Source organism: Prionailurus viverrinus, chromosome A1, assembly GCF_022837055.1.
Source record: "Prionailurus viverrinus isolate Anna chromosome A1, UM_Priviv_1.0, whole genome shotgun sequence".
In the NCBI taxonomy this organism is placed as follows: domain Eukaryota; kingdom Metazoa; phylum Chordata; class Mammalia; order Carnivora; family Felidae; genus Prionailurus; species Prionailurus viverrinus.
The window spans coordinates 83,099,166-83,118,354 of NC_062561.1; the positions used below are offsets into that span (position 1 = coordinate 83,099,166).

Sequence of the window (19,189 nt, forward strand, 5' to 3'; positions counted from 1 at the left end):
GTCAGCAGATCACTGCAGCACACACACAACCGCCTCGGACTTTGGTGTGTCCACCCCACGCACGCTCACGGCTAGGGTCCACAGCAGGAAACATAATCAGTCAAGGAAGAGCTAGAACAGCATGCTACGTTGGTTAGAAAACGAGCCACATTTGCTCCTGCTCAAGCTGGAAAGGTGAAGAGGGACAGTGGTGCCCGGAGTGGAAGTTTACAGGGAGGGACACAGACGTGCCCTGGAGAAAAAGGGAGGGGGCGGTGTCAGCTCACTCATCACCAGTCCTGAGATGACCCCCACCCCACGCTTAGGCATTTCTGAAGTCAGATGTCCCCTGCAGACAGCATAAGGAAGGACTGCTCACACGTTAATTAGCCGTAACAAGACGGTGCCTCTCAGAACTGACCAATGCCACAGGCCCCTGGGATACGGTGTTTCTGTGGCACGATGTGCCGTGGTTCAATGTGGCTCAGTTGGTGTCTGCTTCCTACCATTCCGCTCCAGCAGGAAATAATGAAATATCCTAAAACACAGGCACTTGACACGTCAGTCAAAATTACCCAGCTCCTGAAGCTCATGGGCCTCATCTCGACTCACTCCGTTGTTGGATCAGCTCAGCATGGAAGGACGGACAGACAGAGCGTATGGGCCCTGGGATCAGCTCAGCATGGCCCAGTGGCCCCAGAAGGATGGAACATATGGGCCCTGGGATCAGCTCAGCAGGGCCCAGTGGCCCCAGAAGGATGAAGCGTATGGGTCTGTGCTGGGGCTAGAAGGAGACCCCATGAGGAAAACAGACCCACGACTGTTGGTTTGTTGATGCCAGCCCCCCAGGTAGGGGATGCACCATTCCCTGGATGGGGGGCAGAGGGTGTGGTCAGGCCAGCCCCCCAGGTAGGGGATGCACCAGCCCCTTGTGGGGGGCAGAGGGTGCGGTCAGGACGCTGTCCTCTCTGCATGGCTGGGACAGGCTGCCTGAGTCCTGTCCCAGGCTCATGCTCGACATGAGGCAGAAGCGAGGAGCAGGTCAGTGCCCTGGCCTGGGCCCCCAATCCCAGCGTGTGGGACTCTGGTGTTTGCTCTCCACATGGAGCCGTCTTCACTCAGGCTGCAAGTCAGAACTACCTGCACAGGCTTGGAGAAAACGTGGCTGCCCCTGTCCCCTGAGAACCCTCTCCAGGGTGAGGGGCCACAAAGCAGGAATCTTTAATCCCACACCCACATGAGTGTCTAACACAAGCTGCCAGGTCATTACGGTCTCTGAACCAACCACACGTTACACATGGGCAGCATACAGATCCCTTCAGTGGTGCAGAACCCCACCTTGTACCCTCGGGCACGCCACGCGGGGCCAGGCTTCATCTTAGAGGCCACAGGGAGCCACATTCCAGGTGATGCCCGGCCCTGGGCAGCAAGCCCATGCCCTGAGGGGCTGGTGGCATCTGATAGAGCCCAGGCCTGTGCTCCAAGGCTCTGTCTGCAGGTACTAGGTCCCCGGTGACCACACCTGTCCTTCCCCAATGGAGCAAAGGCACCCAGGGAAGACACTGCCTTCCCCGTGTGTTGATTCCTAATTAGACTTACACGGATGTTCTTGGAACTGCCCTGTGCTTTGCTCCCTTTTGGCCTGAACTGTTTGCTTTAAAAAACACACACAGGGGCGCCTGGGTGGCGCAGTCGGTTAAGCGTCCGACTTCAGCCAGGTCACGATCTCGCGGTCTGTGAGTTCGAGCCCCGCATCAGGCTCTGGGCTGATGGCTCGGAGCCTGGAGCCTGTTTCCGATTCTGTCTCTCCCTCTCTCTCTGCCCCTCACCCGTTCATGCTCTGTCTCTCTCTGTCCCAAAAATAAAAATAAACGTTGAAAAAAAAAAAAAAACACACACACATTTGTGGATAGGAATGTTACCTATAACTGTTAACTAAAAGCAAGAAATAGCTTTTTCTTCTTAAGAATGAAACTGTATTGAGAATTTTGCATTATAAAATCAAAAGTAGGCTCACGAGGATGGCCAGAACTGAAAAGACAGAGAACAAGTGTGAACCCTGACATGTTGCCTGCAGGAACATAACACGGGGCGCCACTTGGGCAAACAGTGGCAGCTCCTCAAAGCGGTAAACAGAGTAAGCATGCGGCCCAACAATCCCCATGCCCAGAGCAGGGGAAACACACGTCCGCACAAGTACTTGCACATGAAAGTTTACAGCAGTGTTCGTACCAGCCAAAAAGTGAAACAACCCAAAAATCCGCCAACAGAGGAACGGATACACAAGGTGTGGTCAGTCCGCACAGGGGAATATCATCAGCCACGGGAAGGAGACATGATTTGCCACCTGCTGCCACGTGGGTGCACCTTGAAATCATGACGCTCAGGGAGAGAAGCCACAAAAGGCCACACACAGTGTGATTCCATCTGCATAAAATGCCCCAAACAGGCAAATGTGGGGAGACAGAAAGTCTACCAGCAGCTGCCAGAGAGCAGGGTACCGGCAGGAAATGGGGGGTAGCAGAGGGGATGGACTTCTTTGAGGGAGACAAAAATGTCCCACATTGACCGCGGTGTGAGCTACAACCCCAAATATACTAAACCCATAGAGCTGTACATTTTAAATAGTTGTATGGCATGTGGATTATGTCTCAATAACGCTATTTTTTAAAAAAACAAAATTTCAGGGGCGCCTGGGTGGCTCAGTCGGTTAGGCGTCCGACTTTGGCTCAGGTCATGATCTCACAGCTTGTGAGTTTGAGCCCTGTGTCAGGTTCTGTGCTGACAGCTCAGAGCCTGAATGAAGCCTGCTTCTCATTCTGTGTCTCCCTCTCTCTCTGCTCCTCCCCTGCTTGTGCTCTGTCTCTCTCTGTCTCTCAAAAATGAATAAATGTAAAAAAAATTAAAAAAAAAAAAACAAAATTTCAGGGTGCCTGGGTGGCTCAGTCGGTTAAGCGTCTGACTTCGGCTCAGGTCATGATCTCGCAGTTCGTGGGTTCGAGCCCCACGTCAGGCTCTTTGCTGACAGCTCAGAGTCTGGAGCCTGCTTCAGATTCTGTGTCTCCCTCCCTCTCTGCCCCTGTCCCCACTCACGCTTTGTCTCTGAAAAATGAATAAATGTTAAAAAATTAAAAAAAAAAATTTTTTTTAATACATAAAGAAGTCAGAAAGTGAAAGCCAGAGTTAGCATTATAGGGGATATCCTGCTAGATTTTTCCTCTGGAGATATATGAATATAGACCAGAGGCAGATATAGATGGGGGTGCATATTTTTATTTTTTTTTAATTTTTTTTTAATGTTTATTTATTTTTGAGACAGAGAGAGACAGAGCATGAACGGGGGAGGGGCAGAGAGAGAGGGAGACACAGAATCGGAAGCAGGCTCCAGGCTCTGAGTCATCAGCCCAGAGCCCGACGCGGGGCTCGAACTCACGGACCGCGAGATCGTGACCTGAGCTGAAGTCGGACGCTTAACCGACTGAGCCACCCAGGCGCCCCAAGGGGGTGCATATTTTTAGATAGAAGTGGGATTACACGATGCATACTGATACACAGTCTGCTTTTTCCTTTGATATCATGCCATGGACCACTTTCCAAACAAGTACATAACAAGTCTGTCGCCAAAGAGCACCTGAGGTGTGAGTGAGCACAGCAGCTTGATTCTCCCTCGCCAACCCTGACGGGCGCGGGCGCCTTCCTGCCTCACCGTCTGGAGTGGCAGCAGGGGGGCTGTGGTTGGCCACCTGCCCGAGAAGGACCCCCACGGCAGAAGGGTGCTCGTGGTCCAAAGGCTGTGGTGCGGAATGCCCCTCCAGAAAGTGGGGACAGATTCAGCCCACACCTAACCACACGATTCTCAGCAGCATTCACAAACCTGGCTGGTCTGATGGTAAACTAAGCATGCTGCTTCCGCCGGCTCAACAGCAGCCACACGAGCATGAGTGTGTCCGCTGAAACGTCTCTGGCCCAGGCTCTCTTAACGCCCATCTGTGTTCAGGATATTCATCCACTGAGAACTTTCAAATTTGTGTTGCAGCTTAGGAGACAAATAACTGACACGCAGCACATGAGAAATACCTTGTTAACTGGAAACACCACAACGTGGTTAATAGTATCGGTCATCAATGGGCAAGGATGGGCGTGTGGTCCCGCCTTTTCCGAAATGTGGGAGGGACCCTGCCCTCAGGAGCTGAGGCTGCCCAGGCAGCAAGGCCTTTCAGAAAGACCAGCTGTGGCACTGTGGGGGCAGGACGGTGGACGGCAGCAGACCCACGCAGGGTGTGAGTGGGCCGGGCCTCGCCGTCAGTACCCCTCCCCTGATTGTCCCCCAGCCCAGGACACACTGGCATGGTCATCCGGACAACCCCACCCCCTTCACGGGCAGCAGAAGTGGAAGTGTGTTTGCAAAGAGAAGGAAACCGAAGCCTTCTCCATCCCTGCCCTTCTCTGTGTGCCCAGCAGGACAGTATCTGCTTTCTGGTGAACTCAAAGGGGCCCCAGCTCCCAGCCTCCCCTTCCTTCCCATTAGTGTCTTAACCTGGGGCATTTCTCTGCACAGACCCCACTTTGCCCCGACCAAGGTCAGCAGCTGTCAGACGTGCGATTAATGCCCCACACAGTCAGCCTGCACTTGCAGCCTCGGGGCTCCAGAAAAGCAGCCCGAAGGACCCGGCTTGCCCTAAATGCTGCTGCCTGACGGAGGAAGTCACGCATGCCACGGCACCCACCTCTGAGGCTGGCCAGGGTGACGAGCTCTTTCCCTCAGTAACAGCAGGAGAAACTCGCATGGAGCTTCACAGCATCAAGGGATCGCTCACAAACAAAACACCTCCAGACCAATCTCCAACAAGGAGGAACCACCTGTGGCCCCTCCGCTCCTCCCACAGCCCAGCGGTTCACACGGGGCCTCGGCTGGGACCCGTGGGAAACCTTGCGCTTGTCCCTAATTTCCCAATGTCCAGGGTGGCGCAGGGGGAGGGGCAGGGCTGCCTCAGCTGGGGTCGTTGGCAGATTTGGGGGAGACGGGAAGGAAAGAATAAGGAACGCCGCCCTGAGTGACTCCGTGAGACGTCCATTCTTAGGACGGTCTTTGTAACAGTCTGAGCGATGGATGTGCCACGGAGAAGGCCCATTGAGGTCAGAGCACCCAGAAGCAGCAGGTCCGGGCTCCCAGTGGGAATGTGGGGCCCACCTCACGGGCCAGGACAAACTGGGAGCCAGGCGGGCACAGCAGGTTTTCTAGAAAGGGCTGCAGCCCATCTCCAAACAGCTCTGAATTCAGCTAATAAAACGTGCATGTGGTTAAATCATTAACTGAAAGCTAGATTAAAATTTCATTAAGCCAATTCATTGCATTTCATTGCATGCAATTTCATTGCATGTGGGGTCACACAGCACTCTTGCTGCTGGGACTGGAGGGGTGGAGATACGTCTCCACCAGGAAGGAGAGAATCAGATCAGTTTTCGTCCCAATGCTGGGTGGGCAAAAGTGTCCTGCCTGGACCCCACACACTTGTCACCTGGGTCAGTCACTGCCTGCACTGGCAGTGCAGCACCGAAGGGTCCACAGTGGCTACTGCCGACCACAGGGACACCGAGGACACTCAAGGGTGCTGGCCTGGCAGGTGGGGCCGGAGGGGCCTCAGGTCAGCACTGGGCAGGCACGGGACCAGGCAGGAAACACACGTAGGGGGCTGTTCACACTCTTCCCGTGGCACCAGGACCCAAACTAGAGATGTCTCCTGGAGCGCCCCAGAACTGGGTGAAGGTGAGGGGAGGGAACGATTCCCTGCCTGGAGCGCCCCAGGACCGACCATGGTGGGGGGGACGGTTCCCCGCCTGGAGCGCCCCAAGACCATGGTGGGTTAGGATCCCTGCCTGCAGCACCCCAGGATCTACTCCAGCTGGCAAGAAATGTCTGGGCCTAAAGTCCGCATTTATGTCCAAAAAACTTTTTTTTTAACTTTAAGTGGAGAAATTGGAGATAAGAGTAAACGTCAGGAGAAAATGTTACGCATGTAGCCTCATGAGTCAAAGTCAGTGTCTGCTCACCAACAACTTGGTCTTTACTGACAACTTATAGAAAATGAAGTGTGTCTTCCCAAATCACAGACTCCTTCCCGTCCCTTTCAGATTCAGCATCTGGGGTCTTCCCTGGTTTAGTCACCCCCACCACATTGCGGTGCTGTCTTCTGAGCAATCTGTACCTTTTGGGGTGAGCAGAAGACGCTCCCGGGTCACAGGCCCATGAGGCACACACGCACCCACTCCACCATCTTGCACTGGGACGTTCTCAGCAAGAAGGATGTGAGGTGCTGTCACCACGCCCATGCCCGCCAACGCGATAGCGAGCTAGCGCACCTTGTCACTTGGCTCCAGAAAGTGGTTATTTTACTGTCTAACTCCTAACTTTATGTAAAAAAGCAAAACCAAAGCATACAAACAAAAGAACAAAAATACCTCCCCAGAATCCCACTCTCCCTCCCCCACAAATAACCACATTGACATTTATGTCCATATATTCCAGACCGTTTGGGGAACACAGCCTTGTGACCTGCCCTCACAACTCAGCAAACGTTACCACCCCGAAGAGCGTGGGCAGCTCCCACGTAAGGGGCCACCGGAGCCCCCGCTCTGCAGGAAGACAAGATGGGGGCTGCAGGCCAGGACCGTGCGGTCGGCCCCTTCCCCTCACATGGCAACGCAAATGCGAGCAGGTGAGAGGAGGCAGAAGGTGGCTGCACCAGGGCCAGGTCCTGGAGCAGCTGTGGGGACAGGCTCAACACCGCGGGCACCGGGGCTGCCGGTAGGAAAGGCGAGGCTCACATCAGGAGCCTCTCCGGCCAGGAGCTGTCACACATCCTGGGGGAAAAGGGAGCCAGTGTCACCCTCACAGTAATCACCTACACCGACAAAAGGCAATGAAGACACTAGCACTTTGTGGAACCTTCTTGCAAATGAGTGGGCTAACCCAGCACTTGAGAGGTCTTGTTTTTAACTTCTTTTGTGCCTGTAGCATCAGTACCCTCCTTCTACTGGATAAAATGGTGATTTCCTCCAGGGTAACCTTCCCCACCCCTATAGTGCAAGCAGGAGGTGACCCTCCTGAACGGGACCAAAGATGCGCTTGGCGGACGTGCCGTGCTGTCCAGGACCCAGCCGGTCCAATGTCCTAGAGCCTTTAGTTCAGGTACACAGTAAACAGATAATGAGGTGCCATTTAAGTGATGACACAATCACAACCCTAAAAAGTTACACAAAGTTCGCTCTCAACATCATGAAGGTTTTTTCCGAGTAAGAAAGAAACTTTGCCCAAAACCACCCTTCAGAGGAAGGGGCTCCTTCGCTCTCACAAGCGGGTCTGCAGCGGATGCTCTCCCACCCCCGCTCCCCCACATCAAAAGGAGAGGAAAGAAAAGGGAAAGAGAAGAACAAACTAGGCCCTCTCCCTAAGAAATCGGCTGAGTAATCACCAGTGAGTGCTGGGGACACCACGCAGTGTGGTCACAGCCTGCTGCCGCCCCAGAGACCACCATCTGCTGGTGAGGAGGAGGAGGAGGGAGACACGTGTCCCCTTCTCTCTCACATTCTGTCTGCACTTCCTATGGAGTCCAAACACATGCTGTGCAGCAGCTAAGCCCGAGGCTGACCTGCCCCAGAGGCTGCGGAAACTCCTGCTGGAGCTCCGTGTCCCTCCAGAGCGTGAGGCCCGGCCAGGCCGCCAAGCCCTTTGGCTCTTCGAGTTCACAGACCAGATGGAGGCTCCTGTTTTCCCGGCGACTCTGCCACCTGAAGCATCGGACCCGAGAGGAAATGCTGGTCCTGGTGGAGGCGTGCTGGGGGTGCAAGATGCCACGGCGCAGTGAGGCGGGACCTCCTTGGAGGTGACTACCCCTGGGGTGTGGCGGGCCGAGCCCACACTGCAGACTGTTGGTATCACCAGCTCATGGCCCAGTGTGCCCACTTCCTTCTGTCTTGCAGCTGCCGTTGGAGTTGGGGCCTTCTTCCTCTGGCCCCGATAGCGGCAGAGGCCCGCACATGGCCTTCTGCTCCTGGGCTCTGCCCTCCGGCCACGGCTGCTCAGGCCGGAATCTTAAAATACCGTCTTGTTCCAGCTGCTGTCCCATGCGGGCTCCTACCGTTCTCTCTCCCCTCACCGTGGGAAACCTCAGGACACACATTTAGACACCATTCCGTTTGGTCCCTAACCCTCTCCTCATCCTTCCTTCCCGTTTCTTTGTGCGCCTGGGGTACGGCTCCACTAGGCCTTCTAGTTTACCAAGTCTCCCTTCAGCTGTATCTCAGCAGCTATGTATTCATGCAGAGTTTTTCACTTTAATTCGTGTCTTCCTCATTTCTAGAAATTCTACCTGGTTCTTTTGTAAATTGGTTCATCACTTTACCATTTCTCACCCCGTGCCTGTTTTTAATCTTGTCTCTGATTACTTCAAATTGCTTAAACTTTGTTGGCTGACCTGCAAACTCACAGGTCTGACTCTGTGGTCTATTGTTTCAGCAAATACACACAACACTTTATCTCTTGTGTTCCTTGTGAATCTTCTCCTCGGAGAACACAGACGAAGATTCTTTAAGGTGTGGACTGAAGGATATGCTTGAATTTGCTTTGACTGGCTTTTCATCAGCTCGGTGGACGTCACAAGCTACTAATCCAGGACTACAGTAATGTACGTGCATAGACTGAGGTTTCTGGACCACAGACACAGTATGGATTCAGGCCTGCAAACTCACAAGACAGCTGATTTTCGGTTTCAAATATTTGGCGCCAAGTGGAGGCAGCAATTTTTCTTGCCAACTTCTTGGATGGGGGTGGATTTATTTGCCTTTTGTAAATAACTACTATAGAGGAGAACTCCGGGCTACCAGCTCACAAGGCCCACCAGTGTGAATAGGGTTTTGCCTCAATACTCAATGACCAAATGCACCCATGTTTTAAGCTCCTGGAATTATACTGTTGGTGTCTTTCTTTGCTATCAGCTTTCACTTTCTGCTTACAGCACCCTCTCCTTGTCTGGCATATTAGATAAGCACTCAATAAATACTCATTGAGCTAATAAAGAAACAAACAAAAACAGCCAAGCTTGTTGAAACTGTGTGTAAGGAGAGCATGAACATTCCACCAAGAGTTGGACGCTCTGATGAGTTGCGACCATGACGCTCTGATGAGCTCACGAGAGCTCACAGGCTTCTTGGGACACCATTTTGGGGGTTACCACTTGATTCTGGCTATTTCTCAGAGGGCTGATTCTCCAGACAGAACATATTACCACATCATCACTTTCATTTAGCTCTCGGCCTCCGTTTCCTTCTCTAGCACACTCTCTAGTGTCACCAAAGTCAGAAGCCACCATTTCTATTTCTAAACTTGTGTGAAATGCTTTGAAGACTGTGACTCCCATTCTCAGCCTTGTCTAAAACAGAGGCTCCCAAACACAGTCCAGGTCTGGGGCGGGTCCAGGTTCCCCGGGACTACAGGAACTTTCCAGGTGTATCCCCATGGGCCTCCAACATCAGCTGTGTAAACACGGGAAGGATTTATCCGGCATCAGGACAATGGAAATAACCCTGAAGGTTCCCTGGCACCACCTTCACCATCAGCCCCAAAGCCGGACTTGACTCCTGACAAAGTCCTCAGGCTTCTGCAGAGAATCTTGCATGAAACAACCACGCCCACTTGGCCTCGAGGGTGGCCCTGAGTGCTGGTGGCCCCGGTGCAGACGGAGCACGAAAGGTGTCCCCGAGTTTCAGGGCCAGGAGATCCTCAACAGTCAGTGGTCTGGATGTGTCACTGGCTCCCACTCCAGGAGCACTACACAAGGATATAATTCATCTGCTAACACGTTCTCAGATCCCAGCTGTTTGCAGGCATCCACACGGCAGGCTTTGCCTGGATCCTTCTCTGCTCCCTCAACCGCGTGATGACAAACACTCGTGCAGGAGCGGCCTCGGTGTGCTTCTCCCCGGCCACAAACCGCAACCCCAGCCCTTGCTAACACTCGCATTTTGGGGGCCCCTCTCCCCGCCCCCAATGTTAACCACTGTGACTTTTAGGGTGCCCTCACCTCCCGTTCCTGGGTGTGGTCTAGGGCAGCAACCCAGGGAACTTGTTAGGAACGCAACTCTTCCAAGTCCTGGGCAGACATCTGGGTCCCAACGAGCCTTCCAGTGATGACAGACCCTGAGCGCCTGACCTTGAGAAGCCGTCACGTGGCCTCCTTGGTGTGAGGCCTGTTAGGTGCCTGCTCCTTGACCTGCTCTAAAGCTATCACTGAGCGGTTCCCAAGCCTCTTGCCCCACCGTGGGCATTTACCTTCTCGCCCATCTCAGGTATGTCTCTCTAGGAAAACTGAAAGGAAGGTGGTAAAACAAAAATATTCACCCTCTCAAAATGCTTGATTTGTGCTCTACGCTTGTACACACCTTCCGGCTCATCTCTGACCAGGAGGTGCCCGCATGTGTCCCCGCAGGAGGTGGGCACTGCCACCAGCACCATGCCCCCGTGCCACGCGGTCCTGGGTGCCGCAAGCACTTGGGAACAGTGGCGGTCCGCCCCCGGGTGGAAGCACATGGCCCGGAAAACCAGAGCTCGAGGGAAGGTGCCAGCTGGCCACGCACACGGAGCAGTGGATGGCGGCCCCGGGCCCGGGCGCCCCCCCTGCAGAGGGAAACGTATCCAGTGAACCATCAGCAGACATTACCAGAGTGACTTCTCCACAATTTTGGTCCTAAAAACCTCCTCCTGGTCCAGGTTCACGGTGCAGTAGCAGTCTCGCATCTTGTTTGGCCCCGGGTACGTGGGAAGGTTTTTGGCTTCACCTAGAAAGAAAAGGTACATAACACCATCAACTGGGCCCGGAATTACTCACAGATGCATCTCCAAATCACAGCTTTCTTTCAGAGCAGCACTGCTTTCTCTTGTGTATACTTGGTAGCTCTTTTGTTTGTTTGTTTGTTTGTTTTGAGAGAGAGAGAGAGAGAGAGAGAGAGAGAGAGAGAGCGCAAACAGGAAGGGGCAGAGAGAGAGTCCCAAGCAGGCTCTGCACCATCAGCACAGAACCCAACGTGGGGCTCAAACTCACAACACGAGATCATGACCTGAGCTGAAATCAAGAGTCGGACACTTAACCGACTGAGCCACCCAGGCGCCCCCCATTAACTCTTTATAATGTCCTGGTTTTCTTGTCACCACAAGTCACAATGTCACAGTGAATACCATTTGCACAATTAGAATGCAAGGGAACACACACATTAACCTCCAAAACAGACTGAAAAACTAGGGATCCATGGGCCTACCATTTGGGGTTATTAGTTTTGTTTTATTCACACTAGCCCCCTTAATTTTGTTTAATGTTTAAATGATAGTAAGGTACATATAAACTAAAATTTATCATCTTAACCACCTTTAAGTGTAGAGCTCAGCAGTGTCAGGTGTATTTACACTGTTGGGCAACCAATCTCCATAACTTTATCATCTTGCAGAACTGGAACTCTGCACCCACCCCCCACCCCCCAGGCCCTGGCACCCACCCTCCCACTTTCTGTGTGTGAATCTGGCCACTCGAGGTTAATTCACAGAAGTAGGATCATTCAGCCTCTGTCCTTCTGTGACTGGCTGACTCCCTCAGCACAATGCCCTCAGGTTCATCCATGTTGTCCCAGGTGTCAGGATCTCCTTCCCTGTCAGGGCTATAGGTGGGTCACACTGTATACAGATGGGTCCATTCACCCCCCTGGGTCACTTTCTAGTCTGAATTTGATTTGATAGCATTAGAACAAAATTGGGGCAATAATTAAGGAGGACTCTCTTTTATTGACAAACTGTTTAAAATACAGAGTGATTAGCCAGTTAGAAGTGAGTCCCGAAGGGGGACCTGTGGCACAGACGTGGGCCGAGTGTCTCCCCCTCACGGCCCCTCCTCCACATGGAAGTGTGGCTGGAGTGAAGGAGAAACCCACAGGCAGCAGCACGGCCGGCCAAAAATGCCAGACTCCTCACTGACCTGGGTCTGTCTAGAGGCCATCATCAGAACCACAACCTATGTCCTCCACTAGAAATGCACAAGTGTGAACGGCAGGCCCAAACAGCCCCGTCCACTTGCAAACTGAGAGCGATGGGTAGCTTGCAGCATGGACAGCTGATGTCCAGGTGACGTCTCCTCCGAGGAAGAAAAGCCTCAAACACACTCTTGCCTCTAAGTCTTCTGGGGGGCGTTTGCAGGCACTGGACCCAGTGCTGAGAAGACAGAGAGGTTCTGAGAGCCCAGCACCACACCATCCACCCAACACGGCCAGTAAATACCTGTCACACCGTAAGACCAAACTACCTCATTCTTGTCGAAACTGAAAAACACACCAAAAACCAACCCCAAACCGGAGCCCAAGTTCCTCCGAGTTCAGTGCCAAAGCCACCTGGCACACACCGTCCTCCACAGAACTCCAGCAAAACCAGACATCATCACTCACTTGGGGGAAATGAGCTCATTTAAAAGATGCCACTTTGCAAACAGACATATGCAAGAGTCCCCAGGAGGGCAGAGAGTGCCTTGATTTGTTCCAAGCTCTCAACTTTTCTTTTAATGTCATTACAGAGTAGAACAAGTTGGGAGAGGGCGCTGACCTGGGTGGGGCTTTCTGTGCCCAAACATCTTACTTCTCACCAAAGTGTCCTTCAGGACTCCTAAGAGCACCAGGTGTAATCTGTGCGGGTGGCCCCTTCCTGCACACGGCCAGAACGTGAGACCTGCCTCCGAGCCTCAGTTTCACCAGCTGTAAGAACATGAGAACACACTAGCTCTCCAAGGCTCCTCCAACACCAAAAGTGTTTTAATTTCAAAGATTCCAGAGGTTTTTCTTTTGGGAATCATCACTGGCTCTTAGTTGGTGAGGAAAGAAATAACAGATGAGCGTTTTCTTGCACGGCCACCTCAACATTGCAACGCTCCGGAACACACCATTTTTAACATGAGTCCAGCCCATGAAAACATGGCCAACCGGGTAAAAGGCACGTGAATCTGAGCCAAGCTTCAAGTCAGCTGTTAACATCAAAAAACAGACTTTGTGAAGACTTCTGGCAGATGTGAAAGGTCAGAAAAACGTGTGCGCAGGGCGGGGGACCAATCCCAGCGCCAAGGGCTGTGGCGGCGTCTTCAGGGACAGAAGGGCAGGTGGGGAGGTGCAGGATGGACATATGGCTCCTTCCGCTGAGCTGACCCAACAGGGCAGTCACATCACACACGTCACCCTGAACCAGCCCTTTCAAAAGTCTTCCGGTTCTGGACTGGGAACTGATCACTTTTGCCACGTTCACAAATCTTTAGCCTCATAAGCAGCCTGAATCTGTGGACGTCCCAGCTGACGCCTGTATGATGTGAATCAGGGCTTCCCACACTTCCCTTCGGAATTTCTTTTTGCAGCAGATGAGATACTTAGCTGCAAGTTCCTGTGTTCCTTAAAAGGAGAAGAGAAACTTGTCTGAAAGCTTCATGGGAGATGATGGTTGGTGGAAATCACAGAACTGGGATTTTGTTCCTGTTTGTTCTCCAAAGAACCTCGGAGCAGCAGGAACAGTGGCTGACACTCCTCTTCAAGGTGAGCACAGTCAGGGCACAAGAGAAAGATGAGCCCTCCCTGGACAAGATGACACTTGACACTGAAAGTGCCTGTGTGAACACAGACCGCCGCGTTCCTCCCACCCTGCTGGCCCCAGGTGAAGGGTTACAGAGGCATCCTGGCCACCATGACGATGGTGCCACAGAGAGCCAACCTTAACAGGCCACTCAGACCAGCAGTGGTGGGGGCAGTGGGCAGCATCGCTGGCCACGTCCTATGCCCAGGGTCCTCACAGTTGGGGCGGAAAGGTGGAGAATGATAAGCTACCCCGAGTCTCTGCGTGGAGCCCCGCTGCAGAAGGGGGTGGGGGTGTCTCAGCTCTCGGGTGGTCGATCCAACCACATGAGGCACCGGCACCACTTCTTCCACGCTGACTACTTGTCCCACAGTCTAGAGGCTGTTTCCCTGGCTGACTGTGTCATGGTGCCTCCCTTTTCCTAGCATGTGGAGACACTTACCCAGGAAAGTAAAGCCCTCCTGGCATACAGTAGGTGCTGAATTATTTGTTGAGCGAACGGATAAACAAATGACCACAAGGTAAAAGAAGGTTTCATTCTAAGAACCAGAGTAGGATCATTTTCCTCCGTGTGACCACATCTGAAATGTACCCTCGGCACCAACAAGAGCCGTGTGCTGCAGACGGCAGCTCTGTCAGCCCTGAGAAAGCAGCCCCTGCCTGGTCCGGGCGGGCCGCTGGCCTCAAGGTGCCGAGAGAGAGACAAGTCCCCATCCCTGAAAGCAGATGTCGGAGGTCACAGACCCCAGTGCCCCAGGAGAGACTCTGGCGATGGCGGGGTGGGGGGGGGGGGTGGTCTGATCCTGCCTGCTGCCCCCAACACCCCAGGATGAGAAGGATAGAGGGAAGCAGGTGGGTGGAGAGCTCTGCTGACAAACCACCTCTCTTCCAGCTGTGAGCCTCGGGCGTCCTTCCTGCGTAGGCTCTGAGCCACCACATCCACACCCCTTAGTGGCCCCCCAGCCCGTGGCCTCCACCTGTGAAGGGGAATATTGTGGGAGAACGCAGGCAGGTCTCTTGGCCACTCTGGTTCAGAATACTCAAACGGGCCCAGAGATTCCAGTCACTAACTTATGCTAACAACATAAAAGTCTATTTCCCCAAAAAGATCAATTCCATGATTAAAATATTCTCTTTCCCTGAGTATATATTTTTGAATACCTTGCTATCTTATCTTGATATTACGTAGAACACAACTGCATAAAAACAGACAAAATTGGGATTTCTAAATCAAGCTACATGCGACCTTCCCTGCTGCATGCAGATTCGTCCTGAAAACCCCACGTTGAGCTGCCTGGACCCCCGCAGGGCACGACCTCACAACCACTACCGCCTGCTTCCTCTGCCTCCAGGAGGGTCACGGCCCAGGAAGGGGTACGGACACACCTTTCAGATTTCCTCCAGTAGGTAAGAGACAAGCATAAAATAAGGCTATTCACAGGGAAATTAAAAGCTCAAAATACAATGAAAAGAAGGAAAATTACACGTATCCAGCTGTCCCTCCCCCACCACATGTGACTCAGTGGTCAACTGAGCTCTGAGTTCCCTAGTAGCTAAGGCAAGAATGGAAACAAGGCAGAACACACTCTTCAGACTTTCTCTGAAAATAAAGCACACCATTCTCCCTCGGGAAACACTGTTCTACAGCAAGGAGGTGACGGACTGGGCCTGTCTTCTGTGCTCCTTTTACAAGAGATCACGTGGCTACTTCTCAGCCCATCTGTCATGAGACAAGGCACACAAACTACAGTTGCTGTGAGAGTCCTGGTGAACAAGGTGGGGTGGCCCCACTCAGCTCAAGGCCAGGCCTCCACGTGCTTACCACGGACTCAGACGGCCATCTCCACAGCCAACCTGTCCCACGGCCAAGGCTCCTGGAGACATCTGGATGGCCCAAGTTCAGTTGAGGGGCCTGGTAAGACCCCCAAGGAGGACAGCAGAGCCAGGCCCCAGCGGTCCTCAGCCAGGCCTCTGCCCTCAGACGGACAGCATCCAGCCACACGGCCCCTCACTGGGCTCCTCTGTCCTCCCCGAGAAACCTGGGACATGGCTGGGTCTCACTTCTGTCTTTGCCTCCAGCATCTAAAACAGCATACTACTCTGGCAAACAGTAATGATCCTGTAAACGTTAGCTCAAACGAAGTGAGTGAATGCACTAATAAAATGACCAGCTGGGCAGGGCTTTGGGAGTACTGATTCCACACCTCTGCTGGGTATTTCGCAGGCATCTTTGAGAGCCAAGGTGCATAATCAGGACCAGGGAGCTGGACCATCCAGCAGTGATTGGGCAAGGACAGGGCCCTGTGGATTCCACCCCAGTCCAGGATGTGTGCTGCACCCCGAGCCAATGATCGGGCCCCTGGAAGCCACTGCTGGAGGGACAGCACAGGTGCTCTGGAGACTGCATGAGCAGAGCCTTAACTCCCAATACCCTTGCGGACCCACAACATGTGACAGAGGCATCTGGGATCCCCAGCCCCTCCACCAGCCGACTGCCACAGCCTATCTGGACCTCACAGTACTGAGGATTCACCCGGCCAAATCCAGCCCAACCCGCCAGTCCCAAATCCCTGGCCCCAAAGCTGTGAGATACAGGTGGCTGTTTCTAAGCCTTAAAACTGTGAGGAAGCCTATTCCCAGGACACACGCAAGTCCAAAGCCTCACAAGCTCATACAGGTCTACCCAACGCACACACAGCTTCCTCATATCACAAGCTCATACGGTATTAGCCGGGCACACACAATTTCTCACGTTAGAAGCTCATAGAGGACTACCCAGGACAAATGCAATTTACTCATTTTCTGAGCTCCTATACTGCTAACCGGGGCGCACACTATGTCCTCAGGTCCTGATCTCATACACTGGAAATCAAGTGGCTTTCCTTTTCCTCCCCCTCCGGCACACTGCTGATGACCTTAATCATGCGATTACTCCAGTGACAGGGTCTGACCCCATCCAGCCATCATCTTATCTGTGTGTCACAGCCCTGAGGGGCTCGGGACATGTGTCCTGTGGGCGGCACGGGGTGGCTACAAGAGATACTTTGCACATGCCGTGGTGTGATTCGGTTCCTATTGTGCATCCGTTATCCCAGATTGGAGAGGGGAAATAAAACGTGATAGACAGACACCCACGGTGAGCCAGATGATGGCACAGCCCGGTCTGTGGGGACCTTTGAAGGCTGAACCAGCCAGAGCCACAGCTGGTTGTGACCTGACCAGTCCCCTCCTAAGAGGTCATCATAGCAGCAAGAGAGAACAGAGCAGGTCTGTCATGATGAACTGTGCCAGCTTGCTTTACAATTTCAGGATCCAACTGCTTTTTTTAACATTCCTTAACAGACCAAGAGACTGGAACAAAGAAGCTTAAAGCCCCCGAGTGAGTGTGCAGGAGGCCTGCCTGCTCTTGCCGAAGCCATATTAGACAAGGGCTGTGCTCTCACCAGGGCCCCACACAGGACCCTGGACCGGGGTGGCCCTGCTGGTCCTTCGCCTCATGGTCACCTTACATTTACCCCCTAGAAAAGGGGCTGTTGCCCCGACCTTGATTTCCATTTGTCAGGAAGGTAGCATTCTGAGCCTGTGAGTAGAAGACGCTGTCCCCCTGCCGGCCACACTGCCATAAAAACACATAAATCAGGTGTCGTGTCCTCAGGCAGGCCGTGGCTCCACAGAGGCTGGGGAGACACCCTGTATTGGGTGCTCCCCTCAGGTCTCAGCCTGGGGCCCTTACCGAACACGGCGCTAAGACACAGTCTGCTCTCTAAATGCTGAGTTAGTGGATGTCATTTAAAAATGGAGTGATTTCACATTTATTTTAAATCCTTTAGAAAACTCTGAGGATCTGGCCATGCCCATAGCCACTTCCCCTTGCTGAAACGGTTGCAGCAGGTCTGGTGGGGTGGCCCCTCTCAGGGGGCACCTGCTGGCCTTGTGCATTTGGAACCACCGTGCCACACATTTGGGGGACAGCCCAGACCTGTTCAGGTCTTTTTGTGCATGTGGTTGTCAGACTCCATCGCTCGAGAAAAGCCACCCCATGGTGGAAATGTCGCCAAAATACAAACCCAAGGGCCCTGGCTTCTCATGCAGTCTGCCCTCCCTGACCCCTCACTGAGTCTGCCTACACCCCACTCTCCAGAGTGCCTGTCAGCCAGGGGGCAACCGCCCCAGAGCCCTCCACCTCCCCAACAGTGCAAGCGGCATCTGGGGTCCCCTTGGAAAATGGAATCTCTATCTGGAAGGCCACCTGTGGCAGACTGCGGGAGGAGGGGGACTCTGGGGCAAAGGCCTATAGTGCATCTGCAGGGACGGAGGGCAGGCTGGCACCCACCTGCCGGGAGCGCCTCCCCCCTCCACGCCCCTCGCTCTGGGTCACCCCTGGCATCACTTAATACCATGGTTCCCGAATGGCCGGGCAGACCCCTGTGCCAGGACCACTGCTACAGGTGCACGGAGCCCCCTTCACATGGCGCTAGGGCTGCCAGGACGGGGTGAGAATGGAGGAGGCGGCCTCAGAAGTCTGAAGAACGGCCCCTGAATGAGAAACAGAAGCCTAAGACACTACAACGCCAAGACAGAAAATCAGTCACTTCTCCACTTTCCAATTAGTTCTGTATACAACAGCACATCCTCAGAATTATTTACATGTTCAATTTTGAACCGAACTCAAACTATTCAGCACCAAAAAGACACAAAACAGTAGCTAACCTCACTCTCTCACTTAAAATCTAGTCTTTAACCAAGCGGGGAGAAATGCATGTTCTAATCTCACACTTTTCCAATGAAGCTAGAGGTGAAAACAGTGTTCTTGGACAATACCTCGATGCTGAAATAAAAAGCTGGAAAACTAAGAAAAGTGAAAAAGAAACCACCAGTTTCCTCTTCATTTTTAAAATATTGTGTTGAATGGGCTTTTATTCCTTGGAAACTAAACTCTGTGTCTATTCGCAAAATACCTTTTCACCTAGTGCTGCATTTTCTATCTAACAGCCATGAAGATCAGAAAAGAGTAAGCAGGCCGTCGAGAGCACAGCCACTTTGCATGCTGAAGACACACCGAGTGTGCCCTCCGTGCCCGTGACCCTGGCACCTCCCCGCAGCGACGTGGAGACGTGGTCCCCCCAGGACCTCACGCCCCTCCCAGGCGGCACACTCCAGGCAGACAGGTGTCCACACTGGCAGGAGGGCCGCGCTCTGGCTCTGGTCCAGGCCAGGGCTCGGCGTGTCCCCACGGTGTGTCCCCGCAGCTCCGGGTGCCCCGGCCCCATGGCAGCACACGGGCTGCCCCCCCGGCCCCGGGAGGGGAAGTCCAGTTAGGGACCCCGTGCCTCTGAGCTGCGCGCCTGCACCTGCTTGACCCTGATGGGGAGGGGGAAGGGGAGAGAGGTGCCACCAGCTACAGTGACTTAAACCGAAGCCCCCAGACCCGGTCCCGTGTGCCGGGGGACCTGCACATTCGCACAAATCACAGACTTTCAAAGTCACAGAAGTTATCAAAAAATACTGTTTTAGAGACATAGAGGCTCCCATGTCCTCAGGTTGCAAACTGCTGTGGGGACACATGTC

At 53.4% G+C, this 19,189-nt stretch overlaps 1 protein-coding gene across 1 annotated transcript in view; it reads right to left on the bottom strand.

The window, feature by feature from the left end:
• RASA3 (RAS p21 protein activator 3) overlaps positions 1-19,189 on the bottom strand; it is a 121,392-nt gene that overhangs the window by 60,437 nt on the left and 41,766 nt on the right. Inside the window, exon 2 of the mRNA XM_047849446.1 lies at positions 10,695-10,812. Within this exon, the coding sequence (XP_047705402.1) occupies positions 10,695-10,812 (118 nt within the window). The remainder of the gene's footprint in view (positions 1-10,694; positions 10,813-19,189) is intronic.